We start from the raw sequence: 18,369 nt of genomic DNA on the forward strand, positions 1-18,369 counted from the left end.
TTGTTGCCTGTGCTCTTGGTGTCATATCCAAAAAATTATTGCCAAGACCAATGTCAAGTGGCATCAGTAACTTTAATGGAACAGGTAACAGCCCTATAGGTAGACTCATTCTTACTTTGGAATGGAATATGTTACTCATGCCCTGAGTTGCATTATCCTTAATAAGTTTTAATAATATCTTTAATAAGAATTGTTTGAGGAAGTTATATTGCTGTATCAGTTACAAGTAAGATTGGCTGCATAGAAAAACGCTTTTCTCCCAACAAATAACAAAACAGCATTTTTCTCTCCCATTTCTCTCAGGTAAAGGAAATCTGGAGGTAGGCTGTCCACAAATGGTATGGTATCTTTGGGTTGTCATTGAGCATTCAGTCTTATGTTTTCATCCTACCATACTCAGCACATAGCTTTCATTTTCAAGGTCACATCATGATCCAGATTGGCTGGTGGTGCTTCAGCCATCAAGTCTGTTTTGCAGGCTGGAAAGAAGAAAAAAAGGTGAAGGACAAAAGGTCATACATTGTTAAAGATCCTAGCTGGGAGACCTGCCCAGAGCTTCCACTCACATTTCACTGAATGGATCTTAGTCCGTGGCCATACTTTGCTATAAGGGAGTCTGGGAAATTTAGTGTTTTATTTTTGTTTTTTAGCTGGACACATTGACTAGGTTTTATCTTTTTTTTTTTTTTTAAGATGGAGTCTTGCTCTGTTACCCAGGCTGGAGTGCAATCGCACAATTTTGGCTCACTGCAACCTCCGCCTCCCAGGTTCAAGTGATTCTCCTGCCTCAGCATCCTGAGTAGCTGGGATTACAGGTGCCTGCCACCACACCCGGCTAATTTTTGTATTTTTAGTAGAGATGGGGTTTTGCCATGTTGGCCAGGCTAGTCTTGAACTCCTGACCTCAGGTGATCCACCTGCCTTGGCCTCCCAAAGTGCTGGGATTACAGGTGTGACCCACCGCGCCTGGCCTAGGTTTTAGTTACTAAAGAAGAAGGGGATAGAAGAAAAGGATATTGGAGGGTGACTAGTTGTCTCTGCCTCAGCCAGATAAGTGGCTCATATTAAAACTACTACTGCCAAGATGAATTTGTAGGAACTGAAGTATAAATGCTGTACAAAGCTGATTGGCATAAAGCTTGTAATATTTTGTTCAGCAGAAGGGAAGAGAATATTCTTTTTTTATTGAGGTTAAATTACATGTAACCCAAAACCAACCACTTTAAAGTATACAATTTGGTGGCATTTAGTACATTCACAATGTTGTACAACAGTCACCTCTATCTAGATCTAAAACATTTTCATTATCCCAAAAGGAAACTTTAAACCTGTTAAATGCTTGCCCTCCATTACCCCTTCCCTCTCACCCCTAGTAACCACCAATCTGTGTTCTGTCTCTATGGATTTGCCTATTCTGGATATTTCATATAAATGGAATCATGTGTCTGGTTTCTTTCACTTGGCATAGTGTTTTTGAGGTTCATCCACATTATAGCATTCCTTTTTATGGCTGAATATGGGAGGAGAATCCTCTTAGCAGACACAGTACCATCCTCCATGGCACATTCGAAACAAAGGCTCCAGCAAAAATCAGTTGCCTTATAATCGGGTGTAATGCTCCTGATTAGTCTCGTGGAGGTACAGCTTTGCACTTGCCTGCCCACTCCCTTCTTCATAGCTACTGGATCCTTAATTTTCTTTGAAGCAGCAGTATGCCCTGCCAGGCAATGTCTTGCAACTGCACCAAGCCAATCGTGACAAACTGTTCCCCATTTTTCCAGCCTCTCTTGCAGCCAGAGGTGGCCACTTAATCAAGCTCTGGGCAATGAGATCCAAACAGAAGTTGGCTGAGCCTCAGGGAGATAGGGCTGGGGAAGCTTTCACTTTCTTGATAAAAGGAGAGAGGCTGCAGGGCCCTTCCCACTTTTTCCTGCTCTAAACCTGTACCTGATGTTTTTAGTTGCAGTATCTCTTTCTCAATCCTAACGGCTTGGCATGTCAGGATTGCATCCTTGAGTCGTGTTACATCCTTGAGTCACTGAGCTGGTGGTTTCCTACTGAGAGAATGCCTGTTATATGAGCAAGATAAAGTCCTACTCACTTCAGTCTTTGGGAGCAGGTTTTCTGCCACTTACAGCAAAAGCATTTCTAATAAACCTTAAGAGTTACTTTTAAGTGATCAATTTTCCCATACATGGCAGAGGCAAAAGTTTGCAGTTGCCATGGGAAAAGGATGATCAGAAGGAACTCCTAAGGTTACTGTAGCTAACCCTGAATAGGGTCTGAGGTAGCATTTTTCTAACATGGCTACTGAATCCTAAACATACAGTCTGTGTGGGTCTGTACAGACATGAAGGCAAGGGTGCCTGGGTCTTCTCCGTGTCTTTCTGCCTCTCTTGCTTTAAGATAAGGATTATCTATTTATGTTTATGGTATTCAACACATCCACGAAGGTTCCCCAGGGGCTGTTCGACCTTGCCTGTCATCGACTCACAGAGTGGTGCACTGCAGTGGGAGCTTGGATGGAAGCCCAAATCTGGAAGATGCTAAAAGGAGCTAAAAAATGCAATTCCTACATTTTGCTTTCTGTATTGAGACAGAAACAGGCAGATAGAAGGGACAATCCTGAACTGTTAATAAAACCTTTAGGGAGTATCTTGAATTCATAATAGGCTTTTCTCGATTTTAAAACATCTTGCTAATAAGGGCATTCTCTCCTGCATTTGCTGAAATATTTTCAGATGAATTTAAGATAATTAAAAAGGAATCTGGAGGTTTCCCAAGGTTTTGCTTAAATGACTCACATTTAGAGGAATCTCAATGTGTATAATGAGAAACATAAAACAAAACTGTAAGTGCCTAGAAATGACTTTGTTTTTGTTCTAGAGAATCTGAACTAAGACTATATTTTGAAATTGAGTTGGGAGGGATATTTGGTTTTTGGAAATAGAATAAAAAATGAACAGCTCTGGTTTGGAGATAATAAAGCAGCTGACAAAAATAACCCCTTTATATTTAAAAGTAGCTTTTATTTAATTTGAAACGTGTTACAGGGTTACTATAGCATTAAATATATTTAAATCTTTAAATATATTTAATTAAAGATATTTAAATCTTTAAATATATTTAAAGATATTTAATTAAATATTAAACATTAAAGATATTTAATTAAATATCATTAAACATTAGAGATATTTAAATCTTTCCAGTTTCCCAGGACTGAATTGAATTTTAACTGTACATATTTACCAACATAGATCAACTAAGTGAATGTTGCCAGCTGATATTCCATAGAAACAGAGCAACAAAAGTAAGAAAGAGGCAGAAAATACATAAGAAAAAAAGCAAATAATGGTTAAGAGATATGAATTCTAAATAAAGTAGATGACCAAGAATCCACATGGGGTACCTTGACAAAATATAGAATGCACAAAATGACTTCCAATTAAATTGCATTATAAGTATATAGCTAATTTTTAAAAAATATATCCTCTGCTATATTTATACTTTATAATAAATGTACTTATTTATTTTGTTGAAATAATTTATTCTTTCAACAAATATTTTTGAACATCTTCTATGTACCAGGCATTATGCTCAATGCATTTTTTAAGCTAGAGCTAAACAAATAAAACAACAGCAAAAAATACAACAGAAGACACTCCATCCCTGCCTCCAAAGAGCTTAATATAAAGTGGGTATATCAATAAATAATCTGATAATATGATACAATGTGGGAAATGTCATGTTAAAAGTAAACAGGAGGCCTTGTTTACTTTATAGGCGTGGCGGTGGCTCACGCCTGTAATCCCAGCACTTTGGGTGGCCAAGATGGGTGGATCACTTGAGCCCAGGAGTTCGAGACCAGTCTGACCAACATGGCAAGACCCCGTCTCCACTAAAAATACAAAAAAAAAAAAAATTGGCCAGGCGTGGTGACGCACACCTGTAGTCCCAGTCACTAGGGAGGTTGAGGCAGAAGAATACCTTGAACCCAGGAGGGGAGGTTGCAGTGAGCTGAGATCGTGCCACTGTACTCCAGCCTGGGTGACAGAAGATTCTGTCTAAAAAAAAAGAGTAAACATGAGCAATTAGGAGAAAATATAGGAACATCCCAAATCCAGATGAAGGAGGCTTCTTGGAGTAGGTAGCATCTGAATTGGGCTTTGAACAACTAGCAGCAGCTGCCAGGTCAAAATGATTGGTAAGGCAAGAGGTGGAGCATATGCACAGCCCAAAGGTTTAAGGTATCTTGATGCATTTAGGGAAGAGTGAGAAGGAGGGGAGGTGGCAGGGGGTGAATCACAAATGTGTTATTAGTCAGGATAGGCTACTTTACACTGTGGTAACAACCATGAAGTAAAATAAAAATTATCTCCCAGACTACATGTCATGTCACACACAGGCTTTTCCACCTTATAATTTACCATCTCAGCCTGAGGCTTTAGGACTTACTGCAGCAGGTGGAGAGAACACATGCATCTGCTCTTAAATACTTTTGCCCAGAAATGACATTCACCACTTCTACTCTCACTTCGTTGGCCAAAGCAAGTCATAAGGTCACCTCAAACGTCAAAGAGGTGAAAAATGCAATCAATGCAATCCATCTGTTTTGCAAGAAGGGAATCAAAAATATTAGGAACCACCAGCAAAGTCTACCATAGGCCTTGTGTACCACGCTTTGGAATTATGATTTTATCTTCAAGTGCAGGAACAAATGCAAGCAGAGGCCAAACAAACACAAGGAATTCAGGGTCAGCCTTACAACTGGTTGCCCTCTGACTCTATACTTCAAGTCTCCAAAGGCTGGAGTATCAGTCAGGGTCCACAGGAAAACAGGCCACTACATGTTCCCACAGCGGAGGTTAAGATAAGGAATTGTTTGCATAGGTAATGCAGAAATGAGACAGCAAAAAGGCAACTGTGAGAGAACCCAGAGATAGTAACTACAAGAAGCAGCTACTATCCCTAAACTTGGAAAAACAACAGGGAAGAGGCAGGATTACCAGAACCTGGCGGTACAGAGCAAAGGCCCTGCAGAATAGATATGAGGTCCTCTTAGGAGGCCTGGTTGCAGCAGATGAGGTGCTGCCAATGGGAGGCACTTGTGGGAGAGTGGAAGACAGCCAGAGGGGAGAAGCTTCCTTCCTGGTGTTTTTTTTTTTTTTCTTGAGACTGAGTCTCCCTCTGTCACCAAGGCTGGAGTACAGTGGCACAACCTTGGCTCACTGCAACCTCTGCCTCCTGAGTTCAAGCGATTCTCCTCCCTCAGCATCCCGAGTAGCTGGGAATACAGATGCGGCCAACACACCCGGCTAATTTTCCTATTTTTAGTAGAGATGAGGTTTCACCATGAAGGCCAGGCTGGTCTCAAACTCCTGACCTCAAGTGATCCGCTCGCCTTGGCCTCCCAAAGTGTTGGGATTACAGGCGTGAGCCACCATGCCCTGCCAATGCTAGTGTTTATGCCCATATATTTCATAGTATCCTGTGGGTGTGCCTGAATTTAAGGTTTCAGTTTTCCTCATCTGCCACATTTCAGGGTAACTGAACCCAGGACATAGCTCTTGGGGACTTCTTGAGGCCTTAACCACCGTCTTAAACTAATATAAAATTGTAGCATGTCCAAGGGTAAGCAGAGGGTTTGTTAACACATGACAGAGTGAAATTATTTAAATTAACTTACAATAATATTTATTTTTCTTGTACAATTATTTGAATTTAACACACGTACAGATTCATACGACCATCACTACAATCAGAATATAGAATGGTTCCATCATCCCCAAACTTCCCTTGTGTTATCCCTTTATAGTTATACCCTCCCCCTCCCACTAAGCTCCAGACACTACTGATCCATTCTCTGTAACTATACTTTCATCTTTTCAAGAATGTCATAAAATGGAATAATATAGTGTGCAACCTTTTGAGACTCACTTCCACTCAGCATAATGCCTTTGATATTCATCCAAATTATTAGCATATCAATTGTTCATTCGTTTTTATTGCTGAATGGTATTCCATTGTATGAACATACAACAGTTTTTTATTCATTCACCCACTGAAGGGCATTTGGGTTGTTTCCAGTTTTTGGCTATTATAAATAAAGCTGCTAATAACATCCATGTAAAAAGCTGGGTGCAGTGCCTCACACCTGTAATCCCAGCACTTTGGGAGGCCGAGGCGGGCAGATCACTTGAGGTCGGGAGTTCAAGATCAGCCTGGCCAACATGGTGAAACTCTGTCTCTACTAAAAATACAAAAATTAGCTGGGCATGGTGGCACATGCCTATAATTCCAGGTACTTGGGAGGCTGAGGCATAAGAACCTGGGAGGCGGAGGGTGCAGTGAGCCAAGATTGTGTCACTGAACTCCAGCCTGGGAGACAGAGCGAGACTCTGTCTCAAAACAACAACAAAAAAATCCATGTGCAGGTTTTTGGATGAATACGTTTTCACTTCCCTTGGATATATACATATATACCTAGGAGTGGGATTGCTTATTCTTATGGATAAATGCATGTTAAGTTTATAAGAAACTGCCAAACTGTCTTCCAGCATGGTTTACCATTTTGCATTCCCACCAGCAACGTAAGAGAGTTCCAGGGGCTCTTTGTTCTCATCTCCAGTTGGTGTTGTCAGTATTTTTTATTTAGTCATTCTATTTCTAATATTCTAAGTCAATCTAATAGGTGGCAATCATGGTATTAATTTTTATTTCCCTAATGGCTAATGGTGTTAAACATCTCTTCACGTAATGATTTCTCATCCACATATCGTCTTTTGTAGTGTTAGTTTAAACCTTTTGCCCGTTTTTCGACTGGGTTTTCTTACTGTTAAGTTTGGAGAATTTCTTATATACTATGGATATAAGCCCTTTGTTGAATATGTTTTGTAAATATTTTCTCCCACTCTGTAGCTTGGCTTTTCATTACTTTAAAAGTGTCTTTTGCAGAGCAAAACTTTTAATTTTGATGCAGTCCAATTACCAATTTTTTTTCATATAAGGATTGTGCTTTTGGGGTCATATCTAAGCACTCTTTGCTTAATCCAAGATCAGGAAGGTGTTCTTATGTTTTCTTGTAACTGTTTCACAGTTTTTTATCTTATATTTAAATCTATAATCTACATAAAATTAATTTTTGTACTAGGTATAAGATTTTGCTCAAGGTTCATTCTTTTTGTGTATGGATGCCCAATAATTCCAAACAATTCATTGAAAAGAACGTACCTTGTCCATTGAACTGCTTTTGCACTTTTGTGAAAAATCAATTTTGTATGTAGACCTATTTCTGGACTCTAGTTTTGTCCCATTGATGTATATATCTATTCCTTCACCAATGCTACCCTGCCTTGATTATACTTTATTACTTTACATAGTAGCATTACAGTACATCTTAAATTGGATAGTGTGAGGCCTCCAATTTTATTCTTCTTTTTCAAAATTGTTTTGGCTAGTCTGTTACTTTGACTTTCCTATTAATTTTATATGTCACATGGCTATATTCACCAAACATTTTGTTGGGATTTTTATGGAAATTTTAGTAAATCTGTATATCAATTTGGAGAGATTTGACATCTTTGCTTAGTCTTTCAATCCATGAACATGGCATGTCTCTTCATTTATTCAGGTCTTCTTTGATTTATTTCATCAACATTTTATAGATTTTAGCATATAGATCCTGGACATGTTTTGTTAAAAATTTATACCTAAACATTTTTCTTTTATGCTATTGTGAATGATACATTTTAAAGATTTTTTGGCCAGGTGCAGTGGCTCACACCTGTAAACCCAGCACTTTGAGAGGCCGAGGCAGGCGGATCACGTGAGGTCAGGAGTTCGAGATCAGCTTGGCCCACACAGCGAAACCTCGTCTCTACTAAAAATACAAAAATTAGCCAGGCATGGTGGTGGGTGCCTGTAATCCCAGCTTGGGAGGCTGCGGCAGGAGAATCACTTGAACCCTGGAGGCGGAGGTTGCAGTGAACCGAGATCGCACCACTGCACTGCAGCCTGGACGACAGAGCCAGACTTCGCCAAAAAAAAAAAAAAAAAATCTCCAATTTCACATAGCCTGTATATACAAATATGATTGGTTTTTGTGTGCTGACCTTGCACCTTGAGACCTTGCTAAACTCACTTATTTGGTTCTAGGATTTTGTAGATTTCATGGGATTTTTCTAAGCAGATGATCATATTATCTATGAATAGGAGAATTTTTCTAATATCCTTTGAGAATTTCTCTTTTTTCCTCCCTTTTCTTTTTGTTCCTTCTGTTTTTAGTTCCTCTGTTTCCCCAGCATTCCATTAAAATTTATGTATTGTGATTTTTGCTATATACATATGCCTTTTATTTCGTTTTTCTGTCTTAGTGCACTGACTTGGAGTTCCAATACAATGTTGATTAAGAGTGGTGATAGTGGACTTTCTTGCCTTTTCCCGACCTTGGGGGGAAAGAATTCAGTCTTTTAAGAATAATGCTAGATAGTCTGTGTGGTTTTTTTGGGGGGTGGTTATCTGCTCTTTATCAGGTCAAAGAAGTTCTCTTTTATTCCTATTTTGCTGAAAGCTATCATGAATGGATGTTGAATTTTGTCAATGCTTTTTTCTGAATCAGTGAATATAATCAGGCAGCTTTTCTTCTTTAGACAGTAAATATGGTGGATTTCATTGATTGATTTTCTCATGTTGAACAAGCCTTGTAATCCTAGGATAAATACCACTTGGTCATGGTGTATACTTCTTTTTATACATTGTTAGATTCAATTTACTAATATTTTGTTAAGAATTTTTATGTCTAAGTTCATGAGAGATATTGGTATGTAGCTTTTTCTTCAACTGTCTGACTCTCTAGAAGAGATCGTACAGTATTGGTGTTATTTCTTCACACTGAAATCTATTTTTGTTGGATGTATTATTTTTGGTTAACAGTTCTTTCAGCACATTAAAAATGCTGTGCATGTCTTTATGGCCTTCTTGGTTTCTGATGAGAAATCCATAGTCATCTGAATTGTTGTTATCCTCTATGTAATATGTCATTTTTATCTTTCTGCTTTAAACATATTTTTTTTGTTTTTCTTTTCAGCAGTTTGAAATAATATGTCTATGCTTTGATTCTTTGGGTTTATCCTGTTTGGGGTTTGCTGAGGTTCTTCAATCTGCAGGTTTGTGTCTTTTGCCTTATCTGGAATGTTTTCAGTTATTATATTTTCACATCTTTTTTTCTGTACCACACTGTTTCTCTTCTCCTTCTGTAACTCTAAAGACACAAATGTTAGATATTTTGTTATCTCCTATAGGTCTTTGTGGCTCTATTTATTTTTCAGTTTTTCCTCTCTGCTATTCAGGTTGGATAATTTCTATTGATCTATTTTCATATTTACTGACTCTTTCATCTCGATTCTGCTATTGCATCCATCCAATTTTAAAATTCCAGCTATTGTATTCTTGTATTCTTCACTTATAAAATTTATTTTATTTTATTTTATTTTATTTTATTTTGAGATGGAGTGTCACTCTGTCACCCAGGCTGGAGTGCAGTGGTACGATCTCAGCTCACTGCAACCTCCACCTCCCGGGTTCAAGTGATTCTCCTGCCTCAGCCTCCCAGTAGCTGGGATTACAGGCATGTGCCACCATGCCCAGCGAATTTCTGTATTTTTAGTAGAGACGGGGTTTCATCATGTTGGCCAGGCTGGTCTGGAACTCCTGACCTTGTGATCTACCCACTTTGGCCTCCCAAAGTGCTGGGATTACAGGCGTGAGCCACCGTGCCCAGCCTAAAATTTCAATTTGGTTCTTCTTTTATCTTTTACTCCTGTTCTGAGCCTTTTATCTTTACATTCATTTCAAGATTATTTGTCCTTACTCGTTGGAGCATCATTATAATAGCTGCTTTAAAGTCTTTTTCAGATAATTCCAACATTGGTGTCACCTCAGCAGTGGTGTCTGTTATTTGCCTTTTCCCACCCAAGTTAAGATTTTCATGGTTCTTCAGGTATTGAATAATTTTGGGTTGTATCCTGGACATTTTGAATATTATGTTATAGGACTTTGTATTTTGTTTTAATACTATGGGGAAATATTCATATTTTTGTTTTAGCTTATACTTGCTTGGGTTTAGATCGCAAGTTCTGACATGGCTTTTGTGGATAGTGGCTCCAAAGTCAATTCAGTTTTCAAAAGTTTGTAATGCTATTCAGATCTGTCCTACATGTGTTTTATCCAGTGGCTAGTCTAGGGCTTGGGTGGTGGTCTGCCTCTTAGTTCAATTATCACAGTCTTTGGTATGCTGTTTAGGATCAGATCCATGTGCAGGCTGGGGTGAACCTAGGAGTTCATAAAAACTTTATGAGGAACTTTCCCAAGGTCCTCTCCTCTCTACTGTCTCTTTAGTACTTTGTAATGCCTTGGAGTTCCCCTTTTAATCAATTGGCAAGAAATCTAGGCTATTTAATTTATTTAAAGACAGGGTCTTGCTCTGTTGCCCAGGCTGGAGTACAGTGGTGTGATCATAGCTCACTGTAGCCTCAAACTCCTGAGCTCAAGTGATCCTCCCACCTTAGCCTCTTGAGTAGCCAAGACTACAGGCAAGCACTACCGTGCCTAGCTAATTTTATTTTTAAATGTTTCGTAGAGACAGGATCTTGCTACATTGCCCAGGCTGTTCTCCAACTCCTGGCCTCAACCAATCCACCCACCTTGGCCTCCCAAAGTGTTGGGATTACAAGAGTGAGCCACTGTGCCTGTCCAGAAATCTGGGTCTTTATTTAGTCCTCTCTGTTATGTATTTCCTGAAACTTTGCCCATGTCTTGGGCCAAGCATCAGGACAGAGAGAGTGAAAAAATATATATCATTGAGGGTTTGGCCCCACTGTCTTGGGACCAGAACTACTCCAAACAAAGATGAAGATTCTCCCCTCCCTTAGCATTTTTTGGGTGCTTGAAGGTATTGCTGTCTCCATTGTCACTGTTGACTCAGCTGCCACAGTGGGATTGCTTATTGGCTAAAATGTAAGAGAATGGAGAAAAGAAAAAAAAAATGGCACATTTCTCCTACTTTCTCTGAATATTAGGAGATCAATTTTCTGCTTTTTCTGGAGCTCTCTCTGTCCATGCTGATGCTCCCTTCTGGGTTTTAAGCTGCCTTGAGTCCAGTCTAGTGGAGACTGGAGGAAAAAAATGGTAAATTCACTGCCAGTTCAGTTTTACTTCAAATTCTGTTGTTTCTCCTCAGTTTATGTGGTACAGTTTACTTTCCAGAGTCCTCAAATAGTTGCTGCATGCATTCTGTTCACATTTTATAGCTGTATTCAGTAGCAGGTAATGGGTTTAGTGTGATTATTCTGTGTTAACTGAAATCAGAACTCCTGTATCATATAGGTTGGTTTTCACACATAAATATGTACAGATAATGGAGTGTTTTCTTTGGTGTGTATTTGTGAATGGTTGGGACTAGTTTTTTCATACTCTACCCAAGGGAACTACTTTACATAATGAATACTCTTCTGGTTATCTATTGCTGTGGAAGAAACCACCCTCAAACTTAGTAGCTTAAAATAACATCAATCATTTTATTATGTTACAGTTGCAGATGTTGGTTAGATTCAGCGACATGGTTCTTGCTTGGGACCTCTCATCTGTCTACAGTAAGATGGTGGCTGGGAATGAATTGATTTGAAGACTCATTCATTCACATGCGTGGCATTTGGGCTGGGAACACTCAAAAAGTTGGGTCTCCTGTGGCATCTGCCTCTATTGCTACATGGTCTCTCTACATGGTTTCCTCGGTATGTCAGCTTCCAGGTAGCTAGATTTCTTTGTTTGTTTTTTTTGTTTTTGGAGACAGGGTCTCACTCTGTCACCCAGGCTAGAGTGCAGTGGTGCAATCTTGGCTCACTGCAACCTCTGCCTCCCAGGTTCAAGTGATTCTTGTGCCACCAACTCCCAAGTAGCTGGGACTACAGGCACACACCACCACGCCCGGCTAATTTTTGTATTTTTAGTAGAGACAGGGTTTCACCATATTGGTCAGGCTGGTCTTGAACTCCTGACCTCAGGTGATCCGCATGGCTTGGCCTCCCAAAGTGCTGGGATTACAGGCGTGAGCCACCGTGCCCAGCCTAGCTAGAGTGGAAAGTGACAGAATGAAATAGGCAGGAGCTATATTACCTTTTACCATATTATATTCTTTGAGGGAGTCACAAAGTTCCACTGAGGTTCAAGGGGAGGGAACATAGATGCTCCTTCTTGATGGGGGATGGCAAGGTTCTGGGATTGGAAATATGATTGTGGCCATCTTTTTTAAAAATACAATCCGCCACAAATACTAAGAAGTCTGTACTTTTAAGGTAGCTCCTGAGTTGCCCTTTTCTAAAGAGAGAAATTCTGTCCTTGAGTACTGGGCACCCAAGGGGACATAACATTATGACCAATACAGTGCCTATCCAGGTTTTAAGTATTTGCAATTTTATTGGAAACCTGTGTGGAACTTCAAGGTATATGGATGTTTGCAGGGGCTGAGTGACTGCCTAGAGGAGTTGGGAAAGGGGCTAGCTAAAATCCAGATGAAGATATTTCCCTGCTGTAAAGAAACCACTAAGCAGCTTTGGCAGAGTGCTCACCTACAGGGGGACCAGGAAGGCTGCAGTACTCCGAAGAGTTTTCTTACCTAATGTTACCTCTACCCTATTATTCCATTTGGTTAAGCATCACCTTCTTCAATGAATCCTCTTAAAAATGCAAACTCCCCTGGGAGCGAAAACATGGATAGTTTTGGTAGAGATTTCAGAGTGGTTCAATAAACACATGAGTACAGTGCTAAGCACTGGGAACTCAGTGATTAATCTGATCTTGTTTCTTCCTTGACCAGAGGAGCAAGGTGGATTGAAGATTCTAGTTTTCCTGAGAATTTGTTCCAAGAGGCTTCATCCTTCAGAGTCCACGCCATAATTTTGTTCAGAGCTGGGCTTGGTCTTAAGAGTCATTAAAAGATTCTCTGAGCTACCAGGTGAGCAACATAAAAGAAAGGGTCATCAGGGTAACCCCCACCCCCCACCACCACCTTAGGACCAGCTACTGCTCATCTACCAGGAATGGCAAGCGTTCAGTTCCTTCTGGTTCAACTCTGTTCCCCAAGAGGATTAGTAGCACAGCGCAGACGAAGTCTATTCCCTCAAGGGAGGAAGGATATACTTCAACGCCCTCCCCCGATTCCAACTCCTTATCAGTCCTCACATTTGAGTCTGATGAGAACAGAGGTTTGAATGAAACCTAGCAGATTCTGGGGCTGGAAGGCAACCTGAGAGATGAGGAAAGAGAGGTGTAGGGGCTAACGTGGCTTCGGGGCTGCTCGGTTCACTGACAGCCCCCACTTTACTGGGCCCAGGGCGGCTGCACACTGGCCTGAGATTAAACACTTCGCCGTGGCGCCAGAGACGGGACTCGAGACCGCAAGGCTAGCCACTCCAAGCCGATGCTCCCGCTAGGCGCCGGCGACCTCTGGCGTCCCCTTTAGGAAGTGCGGCGGCGGCTGCCCATGAACTGGCCCCGCGACCCCAGACTGCCTGGGCAGGTGCGCCAGGACGGGGTGAGGATCGCAGAGGCAAGCGGCCGGTGGCCGGCCCGCAGATCCGAGGGCAACACCCGGCCTCGCCTGGGTGGCTCCGTTGGCCCACGGGGCGGCGCGGCGTGGCGCGGCCGGGGGACGAACAGGTGCGCGGGCGGGGGGCGGTGCTTGGGGATCCTGCGCACTGCGCGCGCCCCTCCCCCGCGCGGCTCCGGGCGCAGCCCCGGCCCGGCGCGAGTAGGAGGAGGAGCTGCGGCGGCCACGGCCACTCCGGCAGGTCCGCGGTGCTGCCAGAACCCGCCGACGGTGCGGGCTGCTGGTCCCCGCTCGGAGGAGGCGCAGGGGGCCCCGGGACCATGGAGCCTGGTGACGCGGCGCGCCCTGGCTCGGGTCGGGCTACCGGGGCGCCGCCGCCGCGGCTGCTGCTGCTGCCGCTGCTTCCGCTGCTGCTGGGTCGGGGGCTGCGAGTCGCGGCCGCGGCCTCGGCCTCCTCCTCTGGGGCGGCGGCCGAGGACAGCAGCGCCATGGAGGAGCTCGCTACTGAGAAGGAGGCGGAGGAGAGCCACCGGCAAGACAGCGTGAGCCTGCTCACCTTCATCCTGCTGCTCACGCTCACCATCCTCACCATCTGGCTCTTCAAGCACCGCCGGGTGCGCTTTCTGCACGAGACCGGGCTGGCCATGATCTATGGTGAGCACTCCTGTTGCACCCCCCGCCCTCCACACCCCTCGGCCGCCGCGCTCCTCCTGGCGCCGCGCGGTGCTCCCCCTTCACTTGCCAACGTGTTCCGTTTCTTTTACGTTTCCCGCTGCGACGGTGTTGGTTCCCAAGGTCAACTGTCTGCATTTTCTGGCTCTCTGCTACCGTTAAAAACAATTCCACCCCATTCCACGTTTCTGCATTGGGAACCCAGGAAAATGAAAGGGACAGAGGTGGTCCGGTTCCGTCTGCCCGGTTCGGTCTCTGTTGCAAACCTCTTACCCACCACCTCCCGCTCCAGTTGAGCTCGCATGGTGGCTGGAGATGGGTGGCTTCCCAGGTAACCGCATCACCTCAGGGTACGGGCCACACTAGGGAGTGGGGACGAAGTCTGAAAGTGTCTTTGCTTGGGTATGGGTTAGTGGGGCCTCTCGGACGCCACATCCATGGTCAGCCTGGGTGGGTACCCACTCCTGAGGTCCACATCCCCAGGTCTCTTAATGATAAAGTCAGAGCATGAAGTGTGGTGAAAGGTGAGCAGTGGTCCAGGACCCAGAGTGGGTGGCACCACCATGTCAGGCCTGGACGGGGAGACAGGCACGCCTCCTGCTCTTATGTCCCAAGTGGGAAGTTATACCCAGTTACTTGCTTTCTCAAACGAAGAGGAGCTTTTGTATTCCTAAGACGGTAACATGGAGTGAGTTTGAGATACATTTCCGAATGTATGAAGAGGAAAAGTCGTGGTTTTAATTCTGGAGTCAGCCATTTTTTGTTGTTAGGGGTGGGCTGATGCTACCATCCTTTTCTAGATTTAATGGTACACGGTGTGTTACATGCACAGTGGTCAGTACAAATCTCCCTTTATTACATGGATGTCAGCCATAATCTGAGTCATCCCTCTTCCTCTTCTGTGCCCCCTGCCTCCCCCCCGCCCTGCCCATGACTCCAAAGTGAAGTCAGGTATTCTCTTTTTGAATGTAATTCAGTGGTGTTAAAGCCCACATTGGCATCACACGAAATAGACGAGCCACTTCATGACTGTTCCCAACGGGGAAAATTTTATTTTATCACGTATACTGAGGGATTTCTTTATTCAGTTTCCATCCAGGTGCCCTGATAGAGAATGGAAAGCAAAAACCTTAACCTTTAATGTGAAAATTACCCTTGGTTCTGGGCCTTGCTTCTCATGTTTCTTGATTAGTTGTTGACAGCCGGGGCTCATGGCCACCAGGCCCTTGCAGCCAAACCGTGTAAGGGGCAAGCGCTGTTAAGAGCCCTCCAGTTTTGATGAAGGGGTGACCTACACAGATCTTGAAACAGGACCAGGTCTAAAACTGAGTTTGGTGATTGCGAATTATAGGTCTCAACACAGACTTTGGCCTCCATTCCTGACCGTTGTTGAGCTCTGTGGTTTGTGTCAGTTGGTGATAAATGACTGATGCCAGGCCTGCAGGTAAGCTGGGAGGTTTCCTGAGAAGACAGACAGGGGGGAATTGAAGCACGTGGTCATTGCAGGTGATTGTCTCCAAGTCATGATGCAAATGAAAATTGCCTTTATATAGATAACCATGAAAATATTTTTATTTAATAGGCCCTAGACCCAGTTTCTTAAAGGACAATGTGAAATAGGAGGTAGATTTGACAGATTCGTAAATACATGCTCAAGGGATGGAAAATAAATGGGGATTTAAAAATATTTTTTCTGGAGAGTACTCCGTGTTCTGAGGAGTTCAATCACCTTTATCTTAAGGCTTAAAGACAACAGTGGAATTTTCCTTTGCTGATATGTACCTTTAAAACTCACCTCCATCTTTCAGCCATTTGGTTGTGCTACAGTGTACTGTTTTATTTTGTGAACAATCAAGTTACAAATCTAGTGTAACTGATGACTATTCAGAAAGGGCAATATCATCTCAGCATTCCTGTGTAATTTTGTTCTATATCTTTGAGTATTAGTATTTCTTTAAATGTATAAAGAAATTTAGTTTGTCAATATGTGATGTCTCAGGTTATGCCAAATATTAATATTTTAAGGATTGTCTGTAATTGTGAGAAAACATTTCTTCTTTCTGTCAGGTATGTTTGGTCTTCTGCTGCAAGGTCCCCCTAATCTGAATTCTAATGTCATGTGGTTAGCTAATTATTCATAATATAATGAAGACTATTGGGATGGGGATTTTAAACTGATTTTAAAATTCAGTTTGCAAATCTTTTAAAAAATTGTCCACATTTAAGATGTACAATATGATGTTTTGATAAACACAATGAAATGATTACTACTGTCAAGCAAATCTTTGAACACAAGTGAATCCAGTAAAGATTTTTCAAGACTTCTCTGTTTTAATAGTAAAAAATAAAATTTGATTTCTCCATATCAATAGAGGAAGTGAGTAATTGTCCTCTTGGCTCTGAATAAGGAACGATAAAAAGACCTAAGGAAACACTTTTAAAGTATCCACTGTGTGCTGGGAACCCAACTTAATTTCTGGAGGCAAACAATTTAACTTTTAAATGTTTGTGAATGAAAGAGTTCAACTGTGAATTTCAAAACTCTTTATTTTGAGAAAGAGTTTTAAAATCTAATTTCTGGCACCTTTTTGTGTTTAAGTGACACTTTGAGAGGAACAGCGTTTACATTTAAGATAAATTTATATATATATATTTATATATTTGTTGGTATAGTCATAAAATATCTCTGGAAGGACATGCAGTGATGAGTAACATTGGTTTCCTTGGGGGAGAGGAACTAGATGGCTGTGAAATAGGAGTGGGAGGGAGAGGCCACCGTATAACCTTTTGTGCTTCTTGGTCTTGTAATAGCTTTTTTTTTTTGAGACGGAGTCTCGCTCTGTCGCCCAGGCTTGAGTGCAGTAGCACGATCTCGGCTCACTGCAACCTCCACCTCCCGGATTCAAGCAATTCTTCATCTCAGCCTCCTGAGTAGCTGGGATTACAGGCGCCTGCCACCACGCCCGGCTAAATTTTGTATTTTTAGTAGAGATTGGGTTTCACCATCTTGACCAGGCTGGTCTTGGACTCCTGACCTCCACCCACCTCAGCCTCCCAAAGTGCTGGGATTACAGGTGTGAGGCACTGCGCCGGCTGTAATAGCATTTTAACATGCTCCTCAAATCACTCAATTTGACACCTACTTCTCCCTATTTAAATCACATAATGTTATCAATTTTCTTCATGACTTTTCAATTGTTAATTGTGCCCTTGGAGTTTTTCTGAGCCCTATGTCTGGGATGGAGATAAAATGGGGAAAGGGGAAGAGATTTCTCCCTCCCTCTCTCTCTCTATCTCTCTATCTCTCTCTCTGTCTCTCTCCCTCCCTCTCTCACCCTCTCTTTCCCACTCCCTCTCTCCCTCTTTTTCCTTCCCTTTATCCCATTATCCTCAGAGAGTAGTCGATGTTACATTAGCAGTGATGTGCACAAATAGATCCCATAATAAGTGCTTGCTTGGGTGCAGAGGACCTAAGGAAAATAAAAGACACACTGTGAATGCTTAACGTTTAAACAGAAAGGAACTCCCCCACCCACCAAGGGACACTTAGAAGCATTCCTCCCTGACAGGCCAGGGCAGCTACAAGGGAAGGTAGCTACAAACCTAACTCCCCAAGGGGGTTGAAAGCAGCCCCCAGACCCCACCACTGGAGCTGCAGGGAAGTGGAGCCAGGCACTTGCCTGCCTCCAGTCTAACCTGTTTTGTCAGGCCAGGGTGCTCCCAGCTGTCTGTCTCTGTTATGTGATTAAGTGCCATCCTAAAGTTACTGGGCCCTACATGTCTGTGCAGCAGAAATAGAAAGTGTTTAGGGCAGGGAAAGGTGGTATAAACAGACTGTGCCAGTTCATTGTGGTTCTCTCTCAGATGTACGGTAGTTCCACTTCCCCCATAATGTTTTTGTGACAACTGATATGGATCCAAAATAATCTGACTCTGCCATGCTAACCCACCACCTGCTTCTCGCTTCCTCCTCCTCCTCCTCCACCACCCCTATCACCTTTCCAAAAAGATGTTGATCAGCCCCTCTAGGTTCTATGGGTTGTGGGCTCACTGTTGCTGTGGTGGAGCTGGATTGCTAAGCACAGCCTGAGAGT

The 18,369-nt window shown here is 42.6% G+C and overlaps 2 protein-coding genes across 2 annotated transcripts in view; one reads left to right on the forward strand and one right to left on the reverse strand.

Annotated features, from left to right (window-relative positions):
* Positions 1-440: 440 nt before the first annotated feature.
* Positions 441-18,369, reverse strand: part of CHST7 (carbohydrate sulfotransferase 7) — a 194,258-nt gene continuing 176,329 nt past the window's right edge. Inside the window, exon 2 of the mRNA XM_030806703.1 lies at positions 441-479. The gene's annotated coding sequence lies outside the window, so the exon portion shown is untranslated. The remainder of the gene's footprint in view (positions 480-18,369) is intronic.
* Positions 13,787-18,369, forward strand: part of SLC9A7 (solute carrier family 9 member A7) — a 148,501-nt gene continuing 143,918 nt past the window's right edge. The window contains exon 1 of the mRNA XM_030806702.1: positions 13,787-14,257. Within this exon, the coding sequence (XP_030662562.1) occupies positions 13,924-14,257 (334 nt within the window). The 5' untranslated portion in view covers positions 13,787-13,923. The remainder of the gene's footprint in view (positions 14,258-18,369) is intronic.

This window comes from Nomascus leucogenys, chromosome X, assembly GCF_006542625.1.
Source record: "Nomascus leucogenys isolate Asia chromosome X, Asia_NLE_v1, whole genome shotgun sequence".
Lineage (NCBI taxonomy): Eukaryota > Metazoa > Chordata > Mammalia > Primates > Hylobatidae > Nomascus > Nomascus leucogenys.